The 22500-nt window shown below is 47.5% G+C and overlaps 1 protein-coding gene across 3 annotated transcripts in view; it reads left to right on the top strand.

Annotated features, from left to right (window-relative positions):
- Positions 1-22500, top strand: part of INPP5F (inositol polyphosphate-5-phosphatase F) — a 116408-nt gene that overhangs the window by 45968 nt on the left and 47940 nt on the right. For all 3 annotated transcript variants that reach the window (XR_010983192.2, XM_068106129.2, XM_068106130.2), the window contains exons 5-7: positions 13643-13813; positions 15391-15447; positions 16185-16383. Coding sequence is in view for 2 of the 3 variants with exons in the window: in XM_068106129.2 (XP_067962230.1) it covers positions 13643-13813; positions 15391-15447; positions 16185-16383 (427 nt within the window). In the remaining variant the exon portion in view is untranslated. The remainder of the gene's footprint in view (positions 1-13642; positions 13814-15390; positions 15448-16184; positions 16384-22500) is intronic.

Here is a 22500-nt window from a genome sequence, read left to right as displayed (position 1 = left end):
ATGTCCTATAGTTGTCTTACATGAGATGCGGTGAACCTGGGCACGACATTTAATGGGGGAAATAGGGGGAGGTCGGGTCTACAGAGTGTTGTTTACAGAAAATGGGACTAGGGAATGGGGGATTGGGGATAGTTGGGAAGTATTGAGGAAATAGGGGAATATTTACAAGCGGATATGGATGGATGCAAATCTCATATCCGCAACATTGCACCCTTCTCTACCTCGGGGCGTCCCGACCCGATAAATTTTTACCTACTTTAGTGTGGCACTCAGATGTAGTTCCCTCTACTATTAACTCAACCCTGAGTGCGACAGTTTTACAGATGTTCACAAATGAGTAAATATGTCCCCCTGCGACGACCCTTCTCCTCACAGAAACACACCCACAGGATAACCGAATCGCGGAAAGCATCCTCAAACTAAACATACAGCCGGTAGGGAGCATCATTTACACAAGACTACACTGATATTTACACTACGATCCAGGACCTGTTCTTTGAGGAACACATGCAGATGTTATGCATAGAGAGAGAGCACGCATGCCAGCATCGATACACCAACCCACGAGTGCCCTGTGGCCCTACGGCCTTTAATAATGTGCAGAGCACCCCATCCAAGCACCAAAAGCACCACCCCATTATGTACAGTCAGCACCATCCGGTGCACCAATAAAGTGTTCAATAACTATGCACAATTAAGTGTCCATGGTCACCGGTGGTGTCGCAGCCGGCCGATGTTCTGCCGCTGGTCTTGCCTTCTTGGAGTGCACTTGGCCTTCTGGCTTCTTTAGAAATAAAGAAAGGTGCCAACCGCGTCCATTTCTAAATTGTGGCCGTCAGGGGGGCCAACTAAAAGTGGTTCACCTGTATGGCATAGGTGCCACGTTGACCCAGAGGTCCATCCACAGGTGGTGCTTGCCCGCAAAAGAACTGCGGTCCATGGTGGGCGGCCACAAAAATTGCGGTCCATATGGTGTATCGATCCAGGCAGCAAGCAGCGGAAGTACAGGCCCACAACTGCGGAGCCAGCACCTCTCTCTCCTCTCTCTCTGCCCCAAAGCCAGATCCTCGGAGGTGGGAGACAAAAGAAGACAAGTGAGTAAGGTGGTAAGGGCGCAAAAGTGCATGCAATATAAGGTAATGCACACTGGGGGCACATGGGAACCAGGTGAGACAGGTACGTTCCTACCGTACGCCCCCCCCCCCCCCCACCAGGTAACCTACATTGCCCCTCCCTTACCCCTTACTGTATCCACAAAACACAACACTACCCATAAACATCTACTTTACACATCAACAAACGTCCCTACTGTCTTCCCCGTTCCTCCCATAAACCAAATTCGTCTTCTCTCCCTCCTAACCAATCAAATTTGCCATTTCCAACTCTCATCAAAATTTGCCATCACCAATTCATCATCAGTCCCTCCTAAGGAGGGAGAGATGGAATCACCCCAATGTCTCATCCACGTCGTGATGCGTCTCACAAATCCAACAGCAATTCTCATTTCCTGCAACACAGAACAAAGGAACACAGGTGTGGAGTCATCATCATCACCTCAGGTAAGTGGCTGCGTATGGTGCGACAGGTTCATCAATCCTAACTATTTCCTAAATGACTTTAACAACTTTACATTACCCGGGGTCTTTCCCTGCCAATCCATTGGCCAACTTACACTATGGGTTCTAAAAACCAATTCCCATTGACCAAACTGTGGTGCTTCTCAAGTTGGGGTCTCACTCCCCCGATTCAACACTCGGTGCCCCCGCACAATTTCGGTGGCTGGGTCGTGTGACGCTCCTAGCTGGTCCGCCCACCTGCACACCTCCACCACTGTGGTTGCCTACCGAGCTCACCTGCTCCTCACCCTAACCTAACTAACTGGGGAAGGCCCTCTCGCACTCTCACCCCCTCAGTGCCCTCTCTGGCACGGCCTGCCCGATCCACACCCGGGATCCTCAGGCACCCACTGACACTAACGGCTCCCAGAGCCCACCTGCGGCCTCACCTGGCCGACATCTAACAGTGGCGGAGTGCCCAACCATTCACACTCATACTAACAGGCCACACGACCAGCCAATTTCACCACACCAATGCACCCATCCACAATACCATTCTGCATCCGCACCACAAATGCCAATATCCAACCACAATTTACCTATACCCTCTACCTAACACTTACACTACCCGCCCCGGGTACTCGTGAAAAGGGGTCCACTCTTCCCCCATCCACACCTTCACACCATGCACACCACTCCGTACCACTTACTCCAACTCTCTCCACACCACTCATTCTCTGCTCCATATATTCCACACACCTGTACTTGCACACCTGTGCTCTCATACTCGGTGCCGCCTGCACCCTTCTCTCCCCCAAGCGCATTCGCGCTGATCCACAACACTCACTACTCATACACTGCTCCACACACCTGTCCAGTTCTCACACAGCATCATCTCATCTAACTACTCCCCTCTGAAACTTGCGCTTCCCAGTCGTCCCTTTAAACTATTGCGCTCCCTCGTCATTATCATCCACTCTAATCTACCTGCGTCCCCTCTCCAGGTATCCTTGTCACTAACTAACCTTAACGTTACCTAATGTCATCTTCTAGGGCCCTACACACAATATCTTAACCCACCCGGGCTAGTTTTCACTGCCATCAACCCCATAATCTATAGCGCATTTGCCCCATTCATGGGAAGGGTAGCAGGGATGCCACCCTTACCCACCGGGCCCATCGCTCATCAATCCCCCAGTCCTCTGGCACTAATAAGCCCCCCTTATTCAGAGGTACTGGGTCCCGCCTCGGCATCTAAAGCCGAGGCAATCCATGGGGGCGCCTGCTCGCCGGTGTAAGGCCTTCTAGTTTCCCGGGGTCTGGCGGGGGGGTGTCTGGGGTCGGCTAACCCGCTCCCCCCTGGGCGGAGTTAAGGACCTCAACCACCGGGGATCATCCCGGCGCGTGGCTCGACAGTGCCGTGCCAGGTGACCCAGACGGTTGCAAGTATAGCACCTCACCTGATAAGGTGCTTGTCTCCGGAATTCCAAATTTCCCCCCCTGAAGGTCCGAATTGGATTACCCGCTCGTGGTCCACCGCGGGCCACCTCCGGGGCCGCCTGCCATGGTCCAGGTCCCGCCAGGCGCTGGTCCACCAGCCTCCGGACCATGCCCGCCAGGTCAGGACTCACGTCGGGGGTCCCACCTGGCGGACCGCCATTGCGTGACGCTCGCTCCCCCGGGCCAGGGGCCTCGCTGCTTCCCAACGGGCCGCAGCGTCAGCCGCCTGGCTCAGAGTCTGCGGGCGCCACATGGCGAGCTGTTGCCGGAGCTCAATATCCGGGAGGGCCTGGATAAAATGGTCCAGCGCCAGGCTTTCCCGGGAATCCGCTGCCATGCTAGCATGTGCGATCCCCACTGCGCGGCGAATGTCGTGGGCAAGTTCCCCGATGGCTTCCTGGGGCTTGCGTTTTCGCAGCGCGAGCTGAGCTTTAACAAGCTCGCTCTGCTGTTCAATGCCGAATCGATTAATTAGGGCGTCGCGGAGGGCTGGCAGGGTGAGAGCACCCGGTGGTAATGCCGTCAGCACCTCCGCCGCCGCGCCGCGCAATGCGGCCACCAGGTGTACTCCACCTTCGTCCTCACCCCAACCGTTGCCCTTACACACACAGTCAAACTGCGCCAGGTATGCGCGTAGATCACTCTTGCCGTCATACGGCGCGAGTGGGACCTTGTGGGACCACCTCGTATGCGAGTCGTTGCCCGCCTGCCGGACCCCGTGCGTCGCCCCTTGCGGGGTCAGCGCGGGGCCGAACCGGCCGGGCCCCCACAGTACATTACCCCCAAGGGGCTCCCGTGCCTCCCCTGTCCCTCTAAAAACTACCCCTGTTGGTGTCGATGCATGGGTCACACTTCCGCAACCCGCTACCCATTCCATACCACCACAACCTTGCTCACTCACACCTCGCACCTCTCCCATCACCGGATCCTCTCGCTCGCACCCTCGTTCCATACCCTCCGGACCAGCCACACACCTCACTCTTGGCCTCTCACGAACATCCGGGTCCATCTCGACCCCCAAGCTTATTAAATCACCTGGCGCATCATACGCACGACCATATTGGTCACCACTTTCACCGGGTCCTCTTTCTCTTCGCTTCTCCTCCATCACCTGCGAATCCCTCATCCGGTTAATGAGCACATCATCATGATCCGAACACAGACTTTGGACCAATTCTTTTACTTCCTCCTTTATCTCTTTCTTATCCTCTCTCCGTCGCTTCTTAATTTCACTCACCCCTTCTTCTACTTCTTCTAATTTCTGCGTCACCTCCTTCATCTCCTCGTGCGCCCCCTTAAGTTCTTCCTCTAACTCCACCTTATTTTTTTCTATGTGCTCCCGCACCTCCCGCTCTTTAACCTCCATCACCTCTACCACCTTGTTCATTTACCTCGTCAGGTCCTCATGTACCGTCTGACACTCTTTTTTAATTACCCCTACGTCCTTTTTCATCTCCTTCTGTGTCGATTTTAAACCCTCTATTACCGCTGTGTTCTTCTTTACCTGGTCCCCCAACTCCTTTTGTCCCACTGTCAGTTGTTCTACTCCCAGCGTCAACTCCTCTATACCACCTTGCAATTTTACAGTCCCCTTTCTCACCTCCTTCTCCATGCGCTCCTTACAGTGCCTCACCTCCTCGCGCACTCCTCCGACCTCCTCACTCACACCTCTTCTGATCTCCTCTCCCATCACTTGCATCTCCTGCCCAGATGCCACCCTCATCTGCTCCATTTCCTCCCTGTGAGCATCCAATTTAGTTTCTACCCCCATTCTGACCCCCTCTATCTGCTGCCCCATTTTTTTAACTTCCCTTTCCGCTTGGTCCCTCATGTCCCTCAATTTGCCTTCCATACTGTTTTCTAACCCCTCTAACCCCTTTTTCATCCCTTCCATTTGATTCTCTTGAGTGGCCATTCTGTTTTCTACCCCCGTTAACCCCTCCTGTATTTCCCTTAATCTATTGTCTAATCCCTCTATTCTACTCCCTAACCCTCCGATCTGGGCCCCCATCCTTTGTTCTAACCGTTCCCCCATTTCTCCCATTTTGCCCCCCATTCTGCCCCCCAATCGCTCACTATCAGCCCTCATTTGCTCACTCTGAGCATCCATCCGGTTCCCCATTACCCCCATCATTCTGCTTTCCATTTCTTCGCTATTCTTGTCCATAAGGGCCTTCATTTGTATAAAAAAAAGGTTCACATCCACCAACGGCGCTGCTACGGTCGCGGGCGCGGTCGCCGTAGCCATGTGCGAGGCGCCATTTTGCGCGCCCGTAACCTCGTGCGCGAGGACGCCATTTTGCGAACCTCCCGCCCTCACTGCTTCGCTCTCCTCATGTCCCTCAATTTGGTCCTGGATCGACCCTGCCTCACTCTCCTCTACCGGAACCCAGCCGTCTTGATCTGCCATAGCGCGACTTTCAAAATTCGGGTTTTTTGTAAAACAAAATCAAATTTCGGTGTCTTTATAATTTTGACCAAATTTTTTTTCTAGATGTTTTAAAAAAAATTTGGTTCGGGCCTCGAATCTCACTCCTCGACACCAATTGTTACGGATCGCGGTTTAGATGTTATGATGGGCCGAGCGGATGTTCCACCGCGACCTAACAGTTCCCCCGATTCTTCCCCAACTCACCCGATTCCACTCGAACGTTGGCCAAATCGCGCTACGCTAAATCAATGATGGAAAGGACACAACGACTGGGATAGATGAAACGACGCAAGGGGTACAGTTCTCAAGACCTCCGGAGGAGGATATAATTAGTGGTGGAGAAAAGGGGTAGATTACAAGGTAGAGTGAGGTAAAAGACACAGAAGAGATGGGCACTTAGTTACAGTCTTATCTTATCCCCGACAGACCACAGACAAACGGAACAAGGCTGACTTACACAGGGATTGATGGCAGGGAAGGACAGGTAGTTCGATAGCACAAGGTGCACCTTGGCTCGGGGACAGGATCAAGCACGGTCCAATAGATGCAGGGAGGCCTCACAGCGCTCGGAGGTGGCGTCTCTCTTGCTTCAAGCTCAGCGTGCATCTGACGTCACCTCCCTCTTCCTGCGCATGCTCAGCGGGGAGTCACACGCCCTCGGCTGGTTGGCTCCGCCCCAGATGGGACCGGTCCGCCGCTCCCATTGGGTGCGGGGGTTACCGGGCTCCGCCCTTGACGAGGAGCTGACAGCGAGCCCCTACGTGGTAACCCCGTCGAGCACATGTTCGATGGCGGCTCGTTGGAAAGGCCTGGTGCGCTCCCAACACCCCCTACCAACCAAGCCGGAGTGAGGACGCGCACTCCCCGCGCTGCCGCCGTTGTTGTTGTTGTTGTTGTTGTTGCTGAACCGTGAGGAAGAGCTGCGGGGAGGTATTGGGAGGTCCTAAACTTCCTAACGGTGCCATACAATCACATTCTGGTGCAACGAAGAGAAGAGTCAGAATTAATGGAAACGAGTCCTTAACTGACATAGACTAAGAATAACTAGCAAGATGTCCTATAGTTGTCTTACATGAGATGCGGTGAACCTGGGCACGACATTTAATGGGGGAAATAGGGGGAGGTCGGGTCTACAGAGTGTTGTTTACAGAAAATGGGACTAGGGAATGGGGGATTGGGGATAGTTTGGAAGTATTGAGGAAATAGGGGAATATTTACAAGCGGATATGGATGGATGCAAATCCCATATCCGCAACAATATATATATATAAGAAATTTTATATCCTCTCTTTCAGTTGGGGTCCTGATATTTGACCGCCGATGACCTTGAGAGGTCAAAATGTGGTTATTTTAGTCGTAAAATAACCACATTATTTTACGTAATATGTTTTACGTAATGAAGTAACCACGTAAAAAATGTTCTCATTATAAGGGTGCAACCCACCATCCATCCATCGGCCCCCCGCGAGGAACACAGTTCCACTAGCCCCAGCTAGCCAATGTGGTGAGCACCTGCTGCCAACTCAACCATTCCCAAAACCTCGGACCTCGGGGGAATAGTCGCAGTGCGTGGCATCCTCATCATGTCCCCTGCACCTCTCGCATCCCCCAGTCTTCACACCTGCAGCCCCCAGTGCCCACCCACACTTGACCATGCCCAAGGTCTAGTCAACAGCCATGCTCCCCCAGGAGACTCATCCCAGAAGACATGGTCCACACACCTCGGACACCCACAGCACCATGTTGACCTCCAGACTACCCAGCTACATCGCCACAATCCCGCGTCCCAAATATCTCTCGCTCCCGTAGCCAGTTGAAGGCAGTGTCCTTCTTACCCTAGCAATCTTATCCCAGTCTCCAACACTTTGGTCTAACACACCTGGATCAATAATGGTGTCACTGCTGTCAGTGTCCACCATGGCCTCACAAAATTAACCCTTAAATTTACATCTAACCCTCAGATTACCCATGCCAATTTTTTTCACAACTCACTAATCTCACCAAAGAAGGGTGCTTCTCCAGGCACCTGCCAGCCGAGCATGGCCCTGTATGCTCGGCTCATTACAAATCCCCAATTCCATCCCATGGCTCTCATCCCAAGCCGAGAGTCCACAAATCACAACAGGACATCTGTGGTAAATCACTCGCACAATCAGGTTCCACAGATGCCCCAATGGTTGTCCGGTGGGCTATACTCATTTCTGTCCATGCGTTTCGACCCGCGTCCATTGATCAGCACAGCATGGCAGGTCATCACATGCTGGCTGTGCCAGAGTCTCAGGGAGAGGCTGTCAGGCCGCATGCCCGGGCGGTCACCACATCAGGCTCGTGTTGGCCGTCCGTGGTGCCGCCACCAAAGCGCGGCCCACTACACCTCCCCCTAGTCGTCCTCATGATGCACCACACCAGGCACCTGTGAGAAACCAACTCGGACCCACCATGGAGGTCTTAACCCCCACCAGGGTCTGGTGACCCTGTCGGCCCGAGACACCTGCTCGGGCAGCGCCTTGATGGACAAGAGATGCCACACTCCACCAGGCCCCCCGTGGGGCCCAGGTCGTACCATGACACCCATGGTCAGACCCCACATCCAAATCCTGCCAGCCCAGCCCCCCAGCCAGCTGGCACAAACCAATTTTGAAAGGGGCACATTTTCCCCGAGGCCGACCCCAATGACCTCTCCTGGTCTGTATTCCACAGCCCGGGGACCAATTCCCGCCGAGGCTGTTCTACATCAAATTCCCATTGCAATTTAATTTTAGATTTCCTTTTAAAAAATTTGGCCTCGTGTGTCCAATAACCGCAGCTGCAGGTGACAACCCCTTCCTTGGGTTGTTCTGCCCCTCCCTGCAGCTGTTCCACATTCTCTATGGGCACCAGTTCTTCCGAGGCTCTATCTCTCGACTCTTCCATATCCGAATCCAGCTCGGGGCCAAAACACCCCCCCAACTGGGTATGCAATTTCGGAGCCTCTTGTACCCAATCGTGGTTCGTGGTGAGGGTCCCCTTGGTCACTCTAACCTCATCAACAGACCGACTCACCTCATCTACCATGCTCTGTTGAACCTGAGCAACCTCCTCCTCGATGGTACTGTCACAGGTGTCCAGCCGCTGGGTCAAATCATTCTTTTCATCATCATCCCCAATCACTTCTGGTCCCAACAGGTCTTCATCCATACACACCCGGTCTGGTTCCGTTACACGGACGTCTAATATTCTTACATCCTGTTGCTCCACACCACAGCCCTGGTGCTGCACAAGTCCAAATTCCTCCCCTTGCTGGTGCATTGTGACATCCACACCAGCCCGATAACTTTCCAGGTCTTTTCCAGCCAAACATTCCCCATTCAAATTTAAGTTTCCCCCATTTACCTCCAAACATTCCGTAATCAAATTTTCCCCCACCTGTGCCCGAAAGGCATCAGCTTGGGTCTCACTCTTTCATTCCCACTGTCAACTCCCCCCGTTTTGTTTCAAATTCTGCCACCCATGGCTTCTCCTCCTGTGCCCCATTTGTGTCATATTTTTTGTTCTTACTTCAATTCAGTCGTCCAACCATCAATTTGGTCAGTTTGAGCATTGTGTTCTCCAATGGCTCTTCAATTCCCCTCATATCTCCCCTTAATTCCTTCCTTTGGGTATCCATTTTGTTTTCCAATCCATTCATTTGACCCCCCAATTGTTCACGCATTCCCCTCATTTCTCCCTTCATTTCCTTCAGTCCTTTTATATCGTCACTCATTCACATTATCAATTTGCACATGGCCTGTAAATCCATCGGGTCTGTTCCCATTGTCCTTGACTCCCCCATAGGAGAGGAGGGTGAGCTAATACTGGGGACGGGGGAAGTTCCACTCCTATCCTCATACCCCTCTATCCCCGGCTCACTTCCAAAGTCTTCAGCATTCCCAACCTGCACGGCCATCTCACTCGCTTCCGCCATCCACAGTCAGAAAGTATTTCCCCGCACGCGTATTTTTACCTCAGGAAAAAAACGATTTAAATTTCCCGAAAAAACGCGATGTTGCGCTTCGTACACCAATTTACTATATAATTTGGACACCCCGGTACTATGAAAACTTTTAAAGCCAAATGCTGGCCAAAATTTGGCCTCAGCCGGTGTCGAACTCGCAACCCTCAAACACAAAATGGCCGCTAGGTTCGAATCCTACACTCCTGACACCAAATGTCGTGTTCCTGGCGATGAAAATCTTTCCAACGAACGAATAGTCGAACAAGCTGTTACTCCAAGGCGTTCATCAAATGTGGCGGAGTTAAAACACGTGGGGAGGGGAATGGGAGGAGGAGGAGGAGGATGCTGAAGAGTGCTTACCTGCACGGATCCCACCGGCAGTCCTCAAACCTGCAATAAATAGACTCAAACAAAGACGGCTTTAAAATGTACAAAAAAATAACAAAATTATTTATTAAAAGAAAATGCCGATAACAAGAAAAGCGTGACGATACAACTAAATTCCTATGGGATCCTCCACACCAGACTTGAGCACGGACAAAGGGGAATGTAAAATGAAATGGAAAATAATGGTGTAATTTAATTGTAAAGACTTAACTTGGATCGGTGTCTCGTCAGTAATGTCAGGCCCGCTCCCCAGCCGTGCCCGTCCTCACAAATTCGGCACGGAAACCGCGGCTCTTCGTTCTTGGTGCTCGGCTTCTTTACGACCACCAGCAAGTACGGCCGCTGCGATGAAGCCCAATGAAGAGAGAAATGTCAGCGCACAGCCGTCTCCAACCAAAGTCCGGAGCCAAGCGGGGCAAAAGTCCGTCGGCTCGTTCTTTTCTCGGCCACCCTCACGTCATCGGTGCTTCTCCTTCAATCCCCGCAGGCCAACACCACAGACTCGGCTTTCCACCACTTTACACGCAGTCCGTCTTCGTGACGCAGTCTGTCTGCGTTACAAATTTTTTATTAATTTTTTCCCCAAACGACATGTGAATCGGGCGGCTCTCATTTGTCAAACTCCCACTATACCTTACGTCTTGCATCATTACGGCCCATCCAAATTCCCTCCTATTGAATCATGGATGCGATTTCACAATTTTGTTGTGCTTTTAAGGAGGCTATTTCGTTACCTAACTAGGTACCCCAACCTTTGGGTAAGTTTTGTTATTCTTATTGTAATTCCCTTAATATAATTTATGCATAATAACCACGAGTCGTTTGCGCTATAGACCATGCAAACGTTAATAACCGTTTTATAGTTTCACTTCTCCTTTTTGTATCACCGTTTTGTGCAATAACTCTAACCCTAAACAAAAGCTCGGGTTAGGGTTATGAGGTAGTTACGCCAGCTGCGCTCACAGTGAAAAGCGGGGTTAAGCGATCAGTTGTGTACTACATATGGACGTGTCTGCATTTTTAAAATTCATTTTCTCGGCATCCGTTGGTCCGATTTGCACGGAATTTTCACCGTAGTATACATCTACTCATGTTAATTTTTTTCGTGATAACCATGACGTCATAGGTCACGTGGTACTGGCGCCATTTTGGAAAACCAAAAAACGTTGGACCTCTATCTCCGAAACCGCTAAATGGAAAAATTGAAATGTGGCTCTTTGTAAAGAACTCCGCGTGGGGAATAAGTGTTGTTAACGATGTCATAATTCAACAAGTACAATGCTTATGCTGATCAGTTTTAAATTTCCTTAGCGTGATCTATGGAACATTTATGATGGATAATGTAAATTTATGACGTCAGTCGCGTGGTCTGGCAACCATATTGGATCATAGAAAAAAATCTTTAAAAAAAGAGAAAAGTTGGCTTGCACCATGTTGTGGCTGGTGCTCACCATTAAAGCTAGGAGGTGCCTTGATCAACATATATATATATATATATATACCTCACACCATCAGAGGCAAAAGTATATATATACTTCATGAAGTCGACTGTGAGGGGTAAGTATTCTATGAATACCATTTAGTTAGTTATTTAGTTAGTTGGGGAGTTGTGTACTGAAATAGCCTCCTTACAACCACGACAAAATCATGAAGTCGCATCCATGATTCAATAGGAGGGAATCATCCATCAAAAATGGGATAGGAAGTAATGACTTGAGACGTGACATAATGTGCGAGTTTGAACCAATGAGAGCCACCACATTCACATGTCGCTCTGGGGGAAAAATTGCGGCCTGGTTCGTGGGAGTCTTGGGTGAAAAACGCTCCCTAGAATGCAGGTGTGGGAATTATTAGGGCTATTAAATAAGTAATAGTTACTTGTTAACTTTGTTTTGTGGAAGTTGCCATCAGATCTTAACTTGATTTCCTTGAGTAAAAAGCTGGCGCAGTAGATTTATATCCACTTAGACAGGGTCGTGTTGATCTGTGGTGCACCAGGATGACTGGCTCGTGTCGGATTCTCTGCCTTTGGGAATGTGACCTCGGCTAAACAGCTAAAAGACGAGCTTCTGATCTCTGAGATGTATCTCTCAGACTGTTATCCCTTGGATGATGTGATGATGAGTGTGAATTATTTGTACCTTTTTCGATGATCACCTTGATTTCCCTTTCAGACGATTTTGGGATGGGTCACTAAAGAAACTCCTATTTGGAGCAGAAAATAGTAGAGCCATTTTGTTGGGATTTATATTTTGATTGAAATGGTTATTTTTTTTTCGGGCAAATAATTGAATGGGCCGTATTAGTACACTGCATGGTCGGTGTCACATTGTTGATGCTTTTGTTGTATAGCCCTGGACAATTCTCTCGAACAAGACCACGACACTGGGACAGCCGATCACTCTCCCAGGAGTGACCCAGAAATCCTCCATATCCAGGATGATGTACCCCCACCTTCGCAAAGTCAGGGGCACGGCAGAGTTAGAGTGAAGGGACAGAGACAAGAGGGAAAGATCCAGTCCTTGGGGACCGATTGGCATTGCTGACTGTGTTGCCATGACTAATCCAGGCAGCAGGGAAGAATGGGGAGTATTTGGCCCCCGACTTGCGTTGGGGGGGTACAACCACCTCAAAGGCATCCCCAATAGTCGCTATCACATGAAGTTTGATGCTGAGGTAGTTGTTAATGCCGGTCCATCACGATTTGTACATTATTTTTCACAAATCCTTTTAGGTGAGCAGGAGTTGGTCTCCCAAAATCTCCTACAACATATGAGAACACAAGTCTGGGTTTTTCTTTTGTCAAAATCAAACTTTTTTGGCTTCAAATAGTTGTTGATCTTAGAAGAAGCAAAAATTATACATTTGTGCATGGCAGGGTAGTCACATGGTGCCATTTAGTTTGGTTGCAGCTGTGCGGTGAGATTTGTTTCAATAATAGCTGAACATTTCCTTAAGCGAAGATTTTTGTTTTGCTTGCTTTCCATTGAATTTGTGCAATTTGCTTCAGAGATAAGACTTTTGTTCTCGTTTTTGAAGTGGAGTTCTCTTTTTAGACACTATTTTCGGCGTGCGGTTTTTACTCTGCCGTGTGTGTGTGTGTGTGTGTGTGTGTGTGTGTGTGTGTGTGTGTGTGTGTGTGTGTGTGTGTGTGTGTGTATGTGTGTGTTAGTGTGTGTGTTATATAGATACCACAGATGAATAATTATCAAAGGCATTTGAACCTGTACTGATGATGAGGAAGAGGTGCTTTTATCACAGGCTGCACCTACCCAACTCTTCCACCTGGTTTTGTCGTGACCCATCTCTACAACATTTTGAAATTGTTTTTGGTCCCATCTCTCGAAATTGTTAACAATAGTATATTTTCGTATCCGTATCCAGATTTGGATCTTCACCAATATTGAATTGATTCGTCCTTGTCACGTGCCCAACCTCTCCACCAAAGTTTGTCCGAATCTATCTACAACTTTTTGAGATATCCTGTTCACAGACAGCCAAACAGACAGGGGTGAAAACAACATCCAACCTCCACCCACCTTTGGTGGTGGAGGTAACAAACACAACTATCATTATAATTTTAAATATTTTTTTTCTGCATTTCATTTGGAGCTCGATTCCTACGTTTGAAACGTAATTTAACTTGTACTTTGTCCCTGATTACGGTGCCTGTTACCATGCTCACAATACCATAATGAGACAGTCCTGTACCTTCTGAACATTGCTTCCCATCCCACCCTGGCACTCATGCAGTGTTGAGCAACCGATTACAATTGTTTTCCACCAATTTTGCAGGGGTTGCGGGAGGGTCAGGGTAAGGAACGTTTGGAACGGCGCCTGTTGGAGGAACTGCTCAAGATGTTTACCGATTCGAACTCGTTTTACTTCTCCCCAACGTATGACATCACAAACACCGTCCAGAGGCAGAGGCCTGGAAAGGACACGGACCAGCCTATTTGGAAGAAGGTAACAGAATAATCACCATTGTTATGATGTCGCTGGTACACGGAGTATCCTGGGAAGTGACAGAGTATCCTTAGGGCACTTCCCCCAAGGTGTGTGTGTGTGTGTGTGTGTGTGTGTGTGTGTGTGTGTGTGTGTGTGTGTGTGTGTGTGTGTGTGTGTGCTCTGCTATGAGCCTTAGCCCAAGTATATATAAAAAAAAAAAAATATATATATATATATACGTATAAAACTTCATATTTTTGAAATGCTTTCTTGGCAAAGGAGGTGGAGTTGGGTGGATGGTAGGACAGATGGATATGGATTTCCAGGGAATTTGTGCTGGCTGCATCATTTTCTGGGGGCGTGGCTGTGCTGCTGATGCATTGCCTTCTTACCAGTTCGCTGGTACTCATTTTGCCGACCTCAGAAGGATGACAGGCCAAGTCAACCCACCTGGTGTTAAATCAACGGCATGGCAGGGGCTCAAACTCAAGACCCTAAGATCTCAAGCCAGCCACCTTGACCATTAAGCCAACACCAGGCTTGTTCTAAACAGAGAATCCCACCCTCCCCACCCCCCAAACCCATATGTGACACTGTCTTATTCCTATCTCCAACTGGTATTTCCATCTTTCCACACTCCTCTGCCATCTTTCCTATCATCCTTTGTCCTCCTCCTCTTTTATTTTTTTGGTATTTTCATTTTATATACCACTTTGCGTTGGGCTGTTGGGCATTTTATTGTCAGTCATTACTTCATTTATCTCAATATTTTGCAAATAATTTATTTTCTGTTGTGTATTTAGAAAAAGGCATAAATACAATTATCAAACAATTTCGATGCTTTTTCTTTCTTTCTGGAAGACAAGTGTCGTGTTACCTGAAACACAAATATTGGTATTCGTGATAACATCTCTGTTCCATTGCTGAAAGGCAGGTTCAGTGTTGCAAAAGTAGTCTTTGCGGTAAGGATTTTGCTTGTTGGTTTGTTTTTTCCGTCTTGGTGGTTGTAAGAGCAGGAATTACTCGACTAGTGATTTTGTAAGTGATTACTCGACCACTCTTCGTGAAAGACGCCATGGGAAGTTCAATGTCCACCAACTAAGGCTGCTGGATTGGGACGGCCGGCTTAATGCCCATCCGAGGGACAGCACACTTTTTCGATGCAACCCCCTACCAGGGAAGCATCAATCCAACTATTTGTCGTCAGTTCTGGATTGAAATCCAGATTAGTCGGCTCAAAGGGAAGTGCGCATGACCTGTGGACCTGCCTGTCGGACACTTGTAATAATAGCAACAGCTGAACGTGATGCTTTTTCTCTGGTACTGGAAAGTGTCGTTGACTTAAATATATCACTGACCTTGTTAATTGTGGCAACTTGAAATGAGTTTCTTCTCTGTGAAAATATAATATTGACACTGCATAAATTTAGCATCGCCATGTTCACCATTTTCCTTTCAATTTGTTTTTTTTGATATGGTACGTGTTGGAGGCATGGTCATGAATATAATGGTTTGATGTAAACTGAAGGGAATGAGCGACGAGGTGAATGCCAAATGTCCATGCTACGGTGCTGATGGGAGATATTGTGCTGCAGGCGGATGACCGATTTTTCTGGAATAAGGTGATGTTACAAGACCTTATTGATTCTAAGGTAAGAAAGACATTCCATTTCTGCAGTGATCATAGGTATACTTGAAGCAAGTGGGGTTTGTAATGGTTTATATTCAGAACTGTCTACAAATTACATTTCCAGAAAGGTGGAATTGTTTTGAACTTTGCAACTTCCACATCTCCTTCCCCACCCTCTTTGCCCCTGATTTAATCCACCTCAGAGATTACCTTTGTCTTTGTAAAGGATGGCTTGATCTCATCACAAACATCCAAAAATAGGTCGAAAGCACTATAGCTACTCCAACATTAAATTGGAACACGATTGATCCCAATACATTCTTGTTTGTACTTTGGGTGAAAAGAAATAGGATAAAATAACATGATCATCCATTTTGTTGTCATCTGAACCCAGGCTTTGGGACAGAAAGCCATAATTCATCATCTCTGTCATTTGCCTGACATGCGGAAGATTTGGTAGATCCGCAAAAGCAAGCACCTCGTGACTCAATCGAGTTTTCGATAGGGAGTTGTAATTAGACATTTATTGAAATGAAAGTGGCTTTTGCTCTGTTTAAAAACAACGGAGATTTAAGACGTTATTAATGTATTCATATGATTATATTTTTATTTTTTGCAGAAGTATTTGTTTTATTTTACTTTCCTTAATATATATATATATATATATATATATATATATATATATATAAATAAATAAAATTATATATTTTAACTTGTATGGTAACATGTATTAAATATTTTATTTATTTACTTTTTTAGGACAAGGAGTCCGATTTTTGGATAATGCCCATAATCCAGGGCTATGTGCAAATCGAAAAGATGGTTGTGAACTACGCAGAGTCGCCAGATGATGAACGGTGCAGCCCAGAGATACCGGCCTATGTCGTTCACACAGATGACGTACCCCTACCCGAGTTCCTTGTGGCATTGGTTTCTCGACGCAGCCGCCATCGTGCTGGTATGCCTTTCTTTGCATCTGTTGGCTTATGGCCATCTTCTGGCTTGTTCAAAGTGGATACCCTTTTTCATTTCATTAGGTGGCTATCTCCGTTTTTCTTACTCAAAAATGGACACAATGTTGTGACGGTTCCCCTCCCTTTTACTTTTATGTCCCATATGCCTTCCTTTCTTCCCCTGCATGACATGTAATTCGTTAAGTAAAGGCAAAAGCAGAGTATAGCAAAACGCAGGACACCCACCAAGTCCCTGCTCCTTCACCCACAATTCTTCCTCCTCTTGTGCTGTGATCCTTCCCTGTGTTGTCCTATTGTCTTTGCTTGGCCCCATATGTGTCTTCTGAATCTTCCCCACCCCTTCCCACCTCCCCTTCGTGACTCCGCTCTTGCATGGGCCTTGATACCTGAAAGATGGCATTTGTGTTACAAGGTTGCGATTGCACACACAAAGGTGAGGAAACAAAAGCACAAAATAGCTAGGTGCTGATTTGCATCTTGCACCGGTTTCTCATTCATTCTAAACCTCATAAAAAAGTATTTGTGTGATTATATTAATTATGACATTATGATGTCATCTTGTGAAATAGCATTGTATGTTTTTATCCCAATTTATTTATTACCTTACTAGTAAAACATAGCATGATACAAAAAAGGAAGCCTTTGATTCTTACACAAAGAGGAAGTCTTTTATTTTATATTTCTTTTATATTTTTTGTCTTTTTATTTTGTTTTCTTATTCCCTTTGTGTTTTATGTTTTTATGATGGTTAACTTACGGTGTCACCAAAGAATAATTTCCCTGAATATGGGACAATAAAGATTTTTATTTTTATTTCGCTTGTCCACTGGTTGAAAAAAGATTAACAAATGAGAGGTTGTATATTTCTTAACAAAATTTTTTGGGAACGATTGAGGCAGCTGTCTGTTGCCTATAACACTGCCTAGGTTCAATTTTGGGTCTGATTGAAAAAAATATAATTTTTCCTGAGGTTTGGATTAATTTGTAGCGACTTTTACTGAATATTTTTTTTCTCTCTGAGAAGTGTCTCCGTCTTTCAGAGTGAGACAGACAGGCAGATGACATTAGCCATATATATATAATGTTCTTGAGTGGTGTATATATATATACACACACACACACACACACACACACACACACACACACACACACACACACACACATCGGACTGATGTGGGCATCAGACTACGCACAATCTGACCTGGGAGACATCGTTACCGACAGTCTTTGTTCAGTCTTTGACTTTATGCGTTTATGTTTTGTATAAAGTTGTACAAGTGCCTCACTGTGGCTTCTCAGGACAGTGGTGGTACAAGAAAGCATGTGAATCTTTTGTGCAGAACAGCTCGGGGGCATGTGAGTGGTGTGAGAAAGATTGTGGGACACCCTATGTTCGTGAAAAGAGTGCGAGTGAGTGTGGGAGAGTAGTGTAGCATGAGATAGCCCCTGTGAGTGAACAATGAATGAAAAGTCGTGAGGCGGCCTGTGCGTAAAAGGTCTTGGATCGCGTGCATGGAGGGGTGAGGGTTTGGTGCTTTATGCAGGAAGTGTGTGGTGTGAGTATACCTGGAGCTTTGCAACAATCCAGGGACTTCACCATGCCCTTGGCTCGGGGGCCGCCTTGCGCCTGCTCCGGTATTTCTCCTTCTTCACCTCATACCTGGTTCAAGTTCATGACTCAGTGTCTGGCTCAACTCGACCCCCGTTCCAGCAGGAAATCTCTGAGTTTGCAGTCTGAGATGTTTTCGCATCCCTGGTGCATCGACAACATAGGTCCAAACTGAGCCAGGTCCTGGCCTTTATACATGCCATGCCATGAGTGGTTTTGAGGGGGCTTCATGCGAGGATTTTTCCCATTGATGCACGTCCGACGGGGATGGGTGCAGCGAGGAGGGCTGTGGAAAGTCGCTGCGTCATTATGCCTGATGGCCAAGGGAGGTCCCGCCTGCATACCCTTTAGAGTTTAGACCATCTATAACCTTTTAGGTGTTAACCATGCAAACATCTATGATTCTATAATCTTATAAAACACAGACTATACTTTTCTTCAGCAAGTAATGTGCAAACTTGACCCACCTGGAGGGTGGGTACCCTGTTGATACATATGTATGTATGTATGTGTGTATATATATATATATATATATATATATATACAGTGGGACCTCTAAATCCGAATTTAATTCGTTCCAGCGGCAGTTCGGATTGGGAAAAGTTCGGAATTAGAAACTATTTTCCTCATAAGAAATAATGGAAAGTGAATTAATCCGTTCCTGGACCCCAAAAACCCATTATCAAGACACTGTTAACTGCAAATACACATGATTCAAGGTAAAATGAGATGAGTAAATGCCCTAAATATCAAATAATAATAATTATAAAAACAAGAAATAAATGTACTAACATGAAAATAACTGCATTTACCTTAGTGGAGAGTTCTGATGGTGCATGTGGAAGCCGGAGAGGAGGAAGGAGGGAGAGGGTTTTATTGCTTGGAAGGTGAGGCACCTTCCAAGCTAACATCAGATGACTGTGCTTCTGGTGTTTGCTCTCTTTGTCTCTTAACACCACGTGTAGAGGGTTGGGGCTCACTAGGCTTGCTTTCTTTAGAGAACCACCTCTCCAAAGTTGCCTGGTGTTGGCGACTCTTCTCCTCAAGATAAGCCTTCACAGAAGGGGCAAACTCCTCATGAATCCACTCAGTGAAGAACTGCCTGGTAGCCCATGCTTTCATGTTTGCCCTCCACGTTCGGTTATAGAAATACATTCGGAATTAGGGACAAAATTTTCTCGAATTTACGGTTCGGAATTAGAGTAGTTCGAGATGAGGGGCGTTCGGAATTAGGGGTCACTACTGTATATATATATATATATATATATATATTGTTGCGGATCTCAAACGTCGGCCTTCCCCTTACCAAGGAGGGATTAATCCCCTTGTCTGTTATCTAGCCGACATGATCCGGGGCTATGACGTTCCTTCCGGACGAGGTGAGGTAGGGTCGTAAGCCGAATTCTTATTACCTAATTACTAACGCCTGCCATGAAGCAAGGAAATAACCCCGCCCAAACCACGGTTTTAGTGGACACGTCGAGCGATAGCGAGCCGCGATTCGGGCCGTTAACAGGTACTAAACCCGATTTGAGCGGTTGTGATCGTGCCACGCTTACCCAATTGAGAAATCACTAAAACGGTCGAATTAAGAGGAAACAGGAATAACAAGGAATTTATTACACATTGTACAATGAAGAGGAAGAAGCAATGTACAGTGAAGAAGAAGAAGCAGATACACAGGGCAGCCTTATACGGTCTTAACTTATCGCTGGACACGGGCCCGCTCGCACTCGGACTCAGACTCACACGGGGTTGGTAGATGGTCAGGAGATGGTCCAAAAGATCGCGTCCACAGCTCGCTCCGCTCCCCGACTCATACCACAAAGAAGATGGTAGATGGTAGATGGCAGACCACAGATAAACGGGACAAGACTGACTCACACAGGGATTGATGGCAAGGAGGGGCAGGTAGTCGAGGGCTCAAGGTGCACCTTGGCTCAGGGGCAGAATCGACCCGGTCCGGTCCAAAGATGCGGGGAGGTATCGTCGCGCTGGAGGTGGCGGCCTTTTCTCTCCAAGCTCAGGCGCATCTGACGTCACCTCCGGTAAGTGGCTGCGTATATCCAGCGGGGAGTGACACGCCCTCGGCTCGTTAGCTCCGCCCCAGATGGGATCGGTCCGCCGCTTCTTATTGGGTGCGGGGTGGTTACCGGGCTCCGCCCTTGATGAGGAGCTGACAGTCAGCCCCTGTGTGGTAACCCCGTCGGAGCACATGGTCAATGGCGGCTAACCAAGCCGGAGTGAGGACGCGCACTCCCCGCGCCGCGGCCGCGCCGCCGCCTGCTGTTGTTGTTGGTGTTGTTGTTTCATGAGATGATGGGAGGATGCGGAGATGAGATTGTGGGGAGGTATTGGGAGGTCCTAAACTTACTACTGGTGCCATACAATCACATTCTGGTGCAACGAAGAGTCAGAATTAATGGAAACGAGTCCTTAACTGACATAGACTAAGAATAACTAGCAAGATGTCCTATAGTTGTCTACGTGAGATGCGGTGAACCTGGGCACGACATTTAATGGGGGAAAAAGTGGAAGGTCGGTTCTACAGAGTGTTGTTTACAGACAATGGGACTAGGGAATGGGGGATTGGGGATAGTTGGGGAGTATTGGGGAAATAGGGGAATATTTACAAGCGGATATGGATGGAGGCCAAATCCCATATCCGCAACAATATATATATATATATATATATATATATATATATATATATATATATATATATATATATATATATATATATATATATATATATATATATATATATTGTTACGGTCCGCGGAAAAGATGTTATTTACCGAGTGGAGGCACCGCGGCCGAACAGTTTTTCCCCGACTCACCCGATTCACCCAGACGTTGGCCGTATCGTGCCACAGCTATTCAATATGGAAACCTCTAAAGCGACCGAATGTAAAGAGGAGGAAGAAGAAGAAGACGTGCGGAGGAATAACAGGTTTTATTAATTATTTTCACAAGCCAAAGCAAAGAGAGCAGTTGGTTATATACAGAAAATGGAAGGAGCAGGCACACAGTGAAATCTTTAGCTTACCTATACAAGCTTAATTAATAAACCCCAGGACAACGTTAAAGACAGACGGACGATCACACTTACACGGGGAAATGCAGGCAGGAATGAATGGCTTGGAGATGGGTGGCTTTTAGAGGCAAGGAAGGTTCAGCGGGTACTGGGCACGGTCGGGCCAGAAGGCACCGCCGTCAAGAAGCCGAGCTTTGGTCCCAAACTGCGCGGGCGAAGTTCCTTCCTCTGTACTGCTGCCTCGTGCGCTCCTTGCGTTGCCCCGGTCCGCTTTTCCTGCAGCGCGGCACGTTTCACGGCGGCTCGGTCACGCCTGCTCGTTTCCAGCGCATCTCCTGGACCCATCTCCGTCAAAGCTCATCTCGTATCTGCTTGGGAGCGTCCCGCGGCGGGTTATATAGGCCCCGCCCTTCACCCTTTTCGAACCTACCCCAAACGTTCTCTCTCCACCCTCTCAAGCCAAACCCCTTGTTCTGGGTTGGATGAGCGGGGCCGACTTACTCCTCCCCTCTATGACGAGGTGGAGACCCGCCTTTCTTCTTCGGCGTTACCTCGTGCGTAATGGAGTCAAATGCAGCAAAGTGGACGGCAGATGAAAATGCAGTAAAGTGCCTAAAGAGGCAATTGCAGCAAAGTGGCGAACCTGGCACTTGGAAGCTGCCATGGGGCATCAGAGGGCCTACTCTTATTTAATTCGGTGCAATGAAGAGTGAAACTCGTGGGAAACACATCCTTAGCCTACACAGAGAATAAGGGACTAACTATTTAAAAGGATATATCGTGTCCTGTGTGTAGGTTTATGGAATTAACTAAGAGGACGAGCTGCGACCATTCTTTACATTACGAGGGTCAGTTACACACAACAAAACCATACTTTTCACATTCGTTACACTTTCTCAAAATTGTTACACTTCTCAAATCCGTTACAATATATATATATATATGTATATATATATATATACAGTATATGTATATATATATATTGTAACGGATTTGGGAAACCCTGCACTTGGTGTAATTGTTGTAAATACCACCCTCTGTAAATGTAATGATTCTTGTAAATACCTCCATTTGTGTAAAGGTCAAAGGTCGTCCCTTTAGCTAGTCCATCGCATACATGTAGAAAATCAAAGGCCCTTCTAAATAGTTATATCATTATTATGTGTTCCAGTTTAAGGCTCTGTTTTTCATTAGTTGACTCTGCATTGCACCAAATGAAATAAGGTAGAATCCCCTTTCAATTGCCCCAGAACCTCCATTGCCAACCGCAATTGCCAACTGCATTCGCCCTCCATTGGTCAACTCTGGGAAGTCAACTCTGGGAAGAAGGGTGTAGCCCCACCTCGTCATCAGAAGGAGGAGTGAGCCAGCCCCCGATCAACCAACCAAGCATGAGGGGTTTGGCCTGAGAGGGCGGAGAGAGAAACTTCGAGGAGGTTCAGGAAGATTCGAGGG

The sequence above is a fragment of the Myxine glutinosa genome, chromosome 2 (assembly GCF_964187855.1).
Source record: "Myxine glutinosa chromosome 2, kmMyxGlut1.1, whole genome shotgun sequence".
Lineage (NCBI taxonomy): Eukaryota > Metazoa > Chordata > Myxini > Myxiniformes > Myxinidae > Myxine > Myxine glutinosa.
This window is presented reverse-complemented; position numbering and strand designations above follow the sequence as displayed.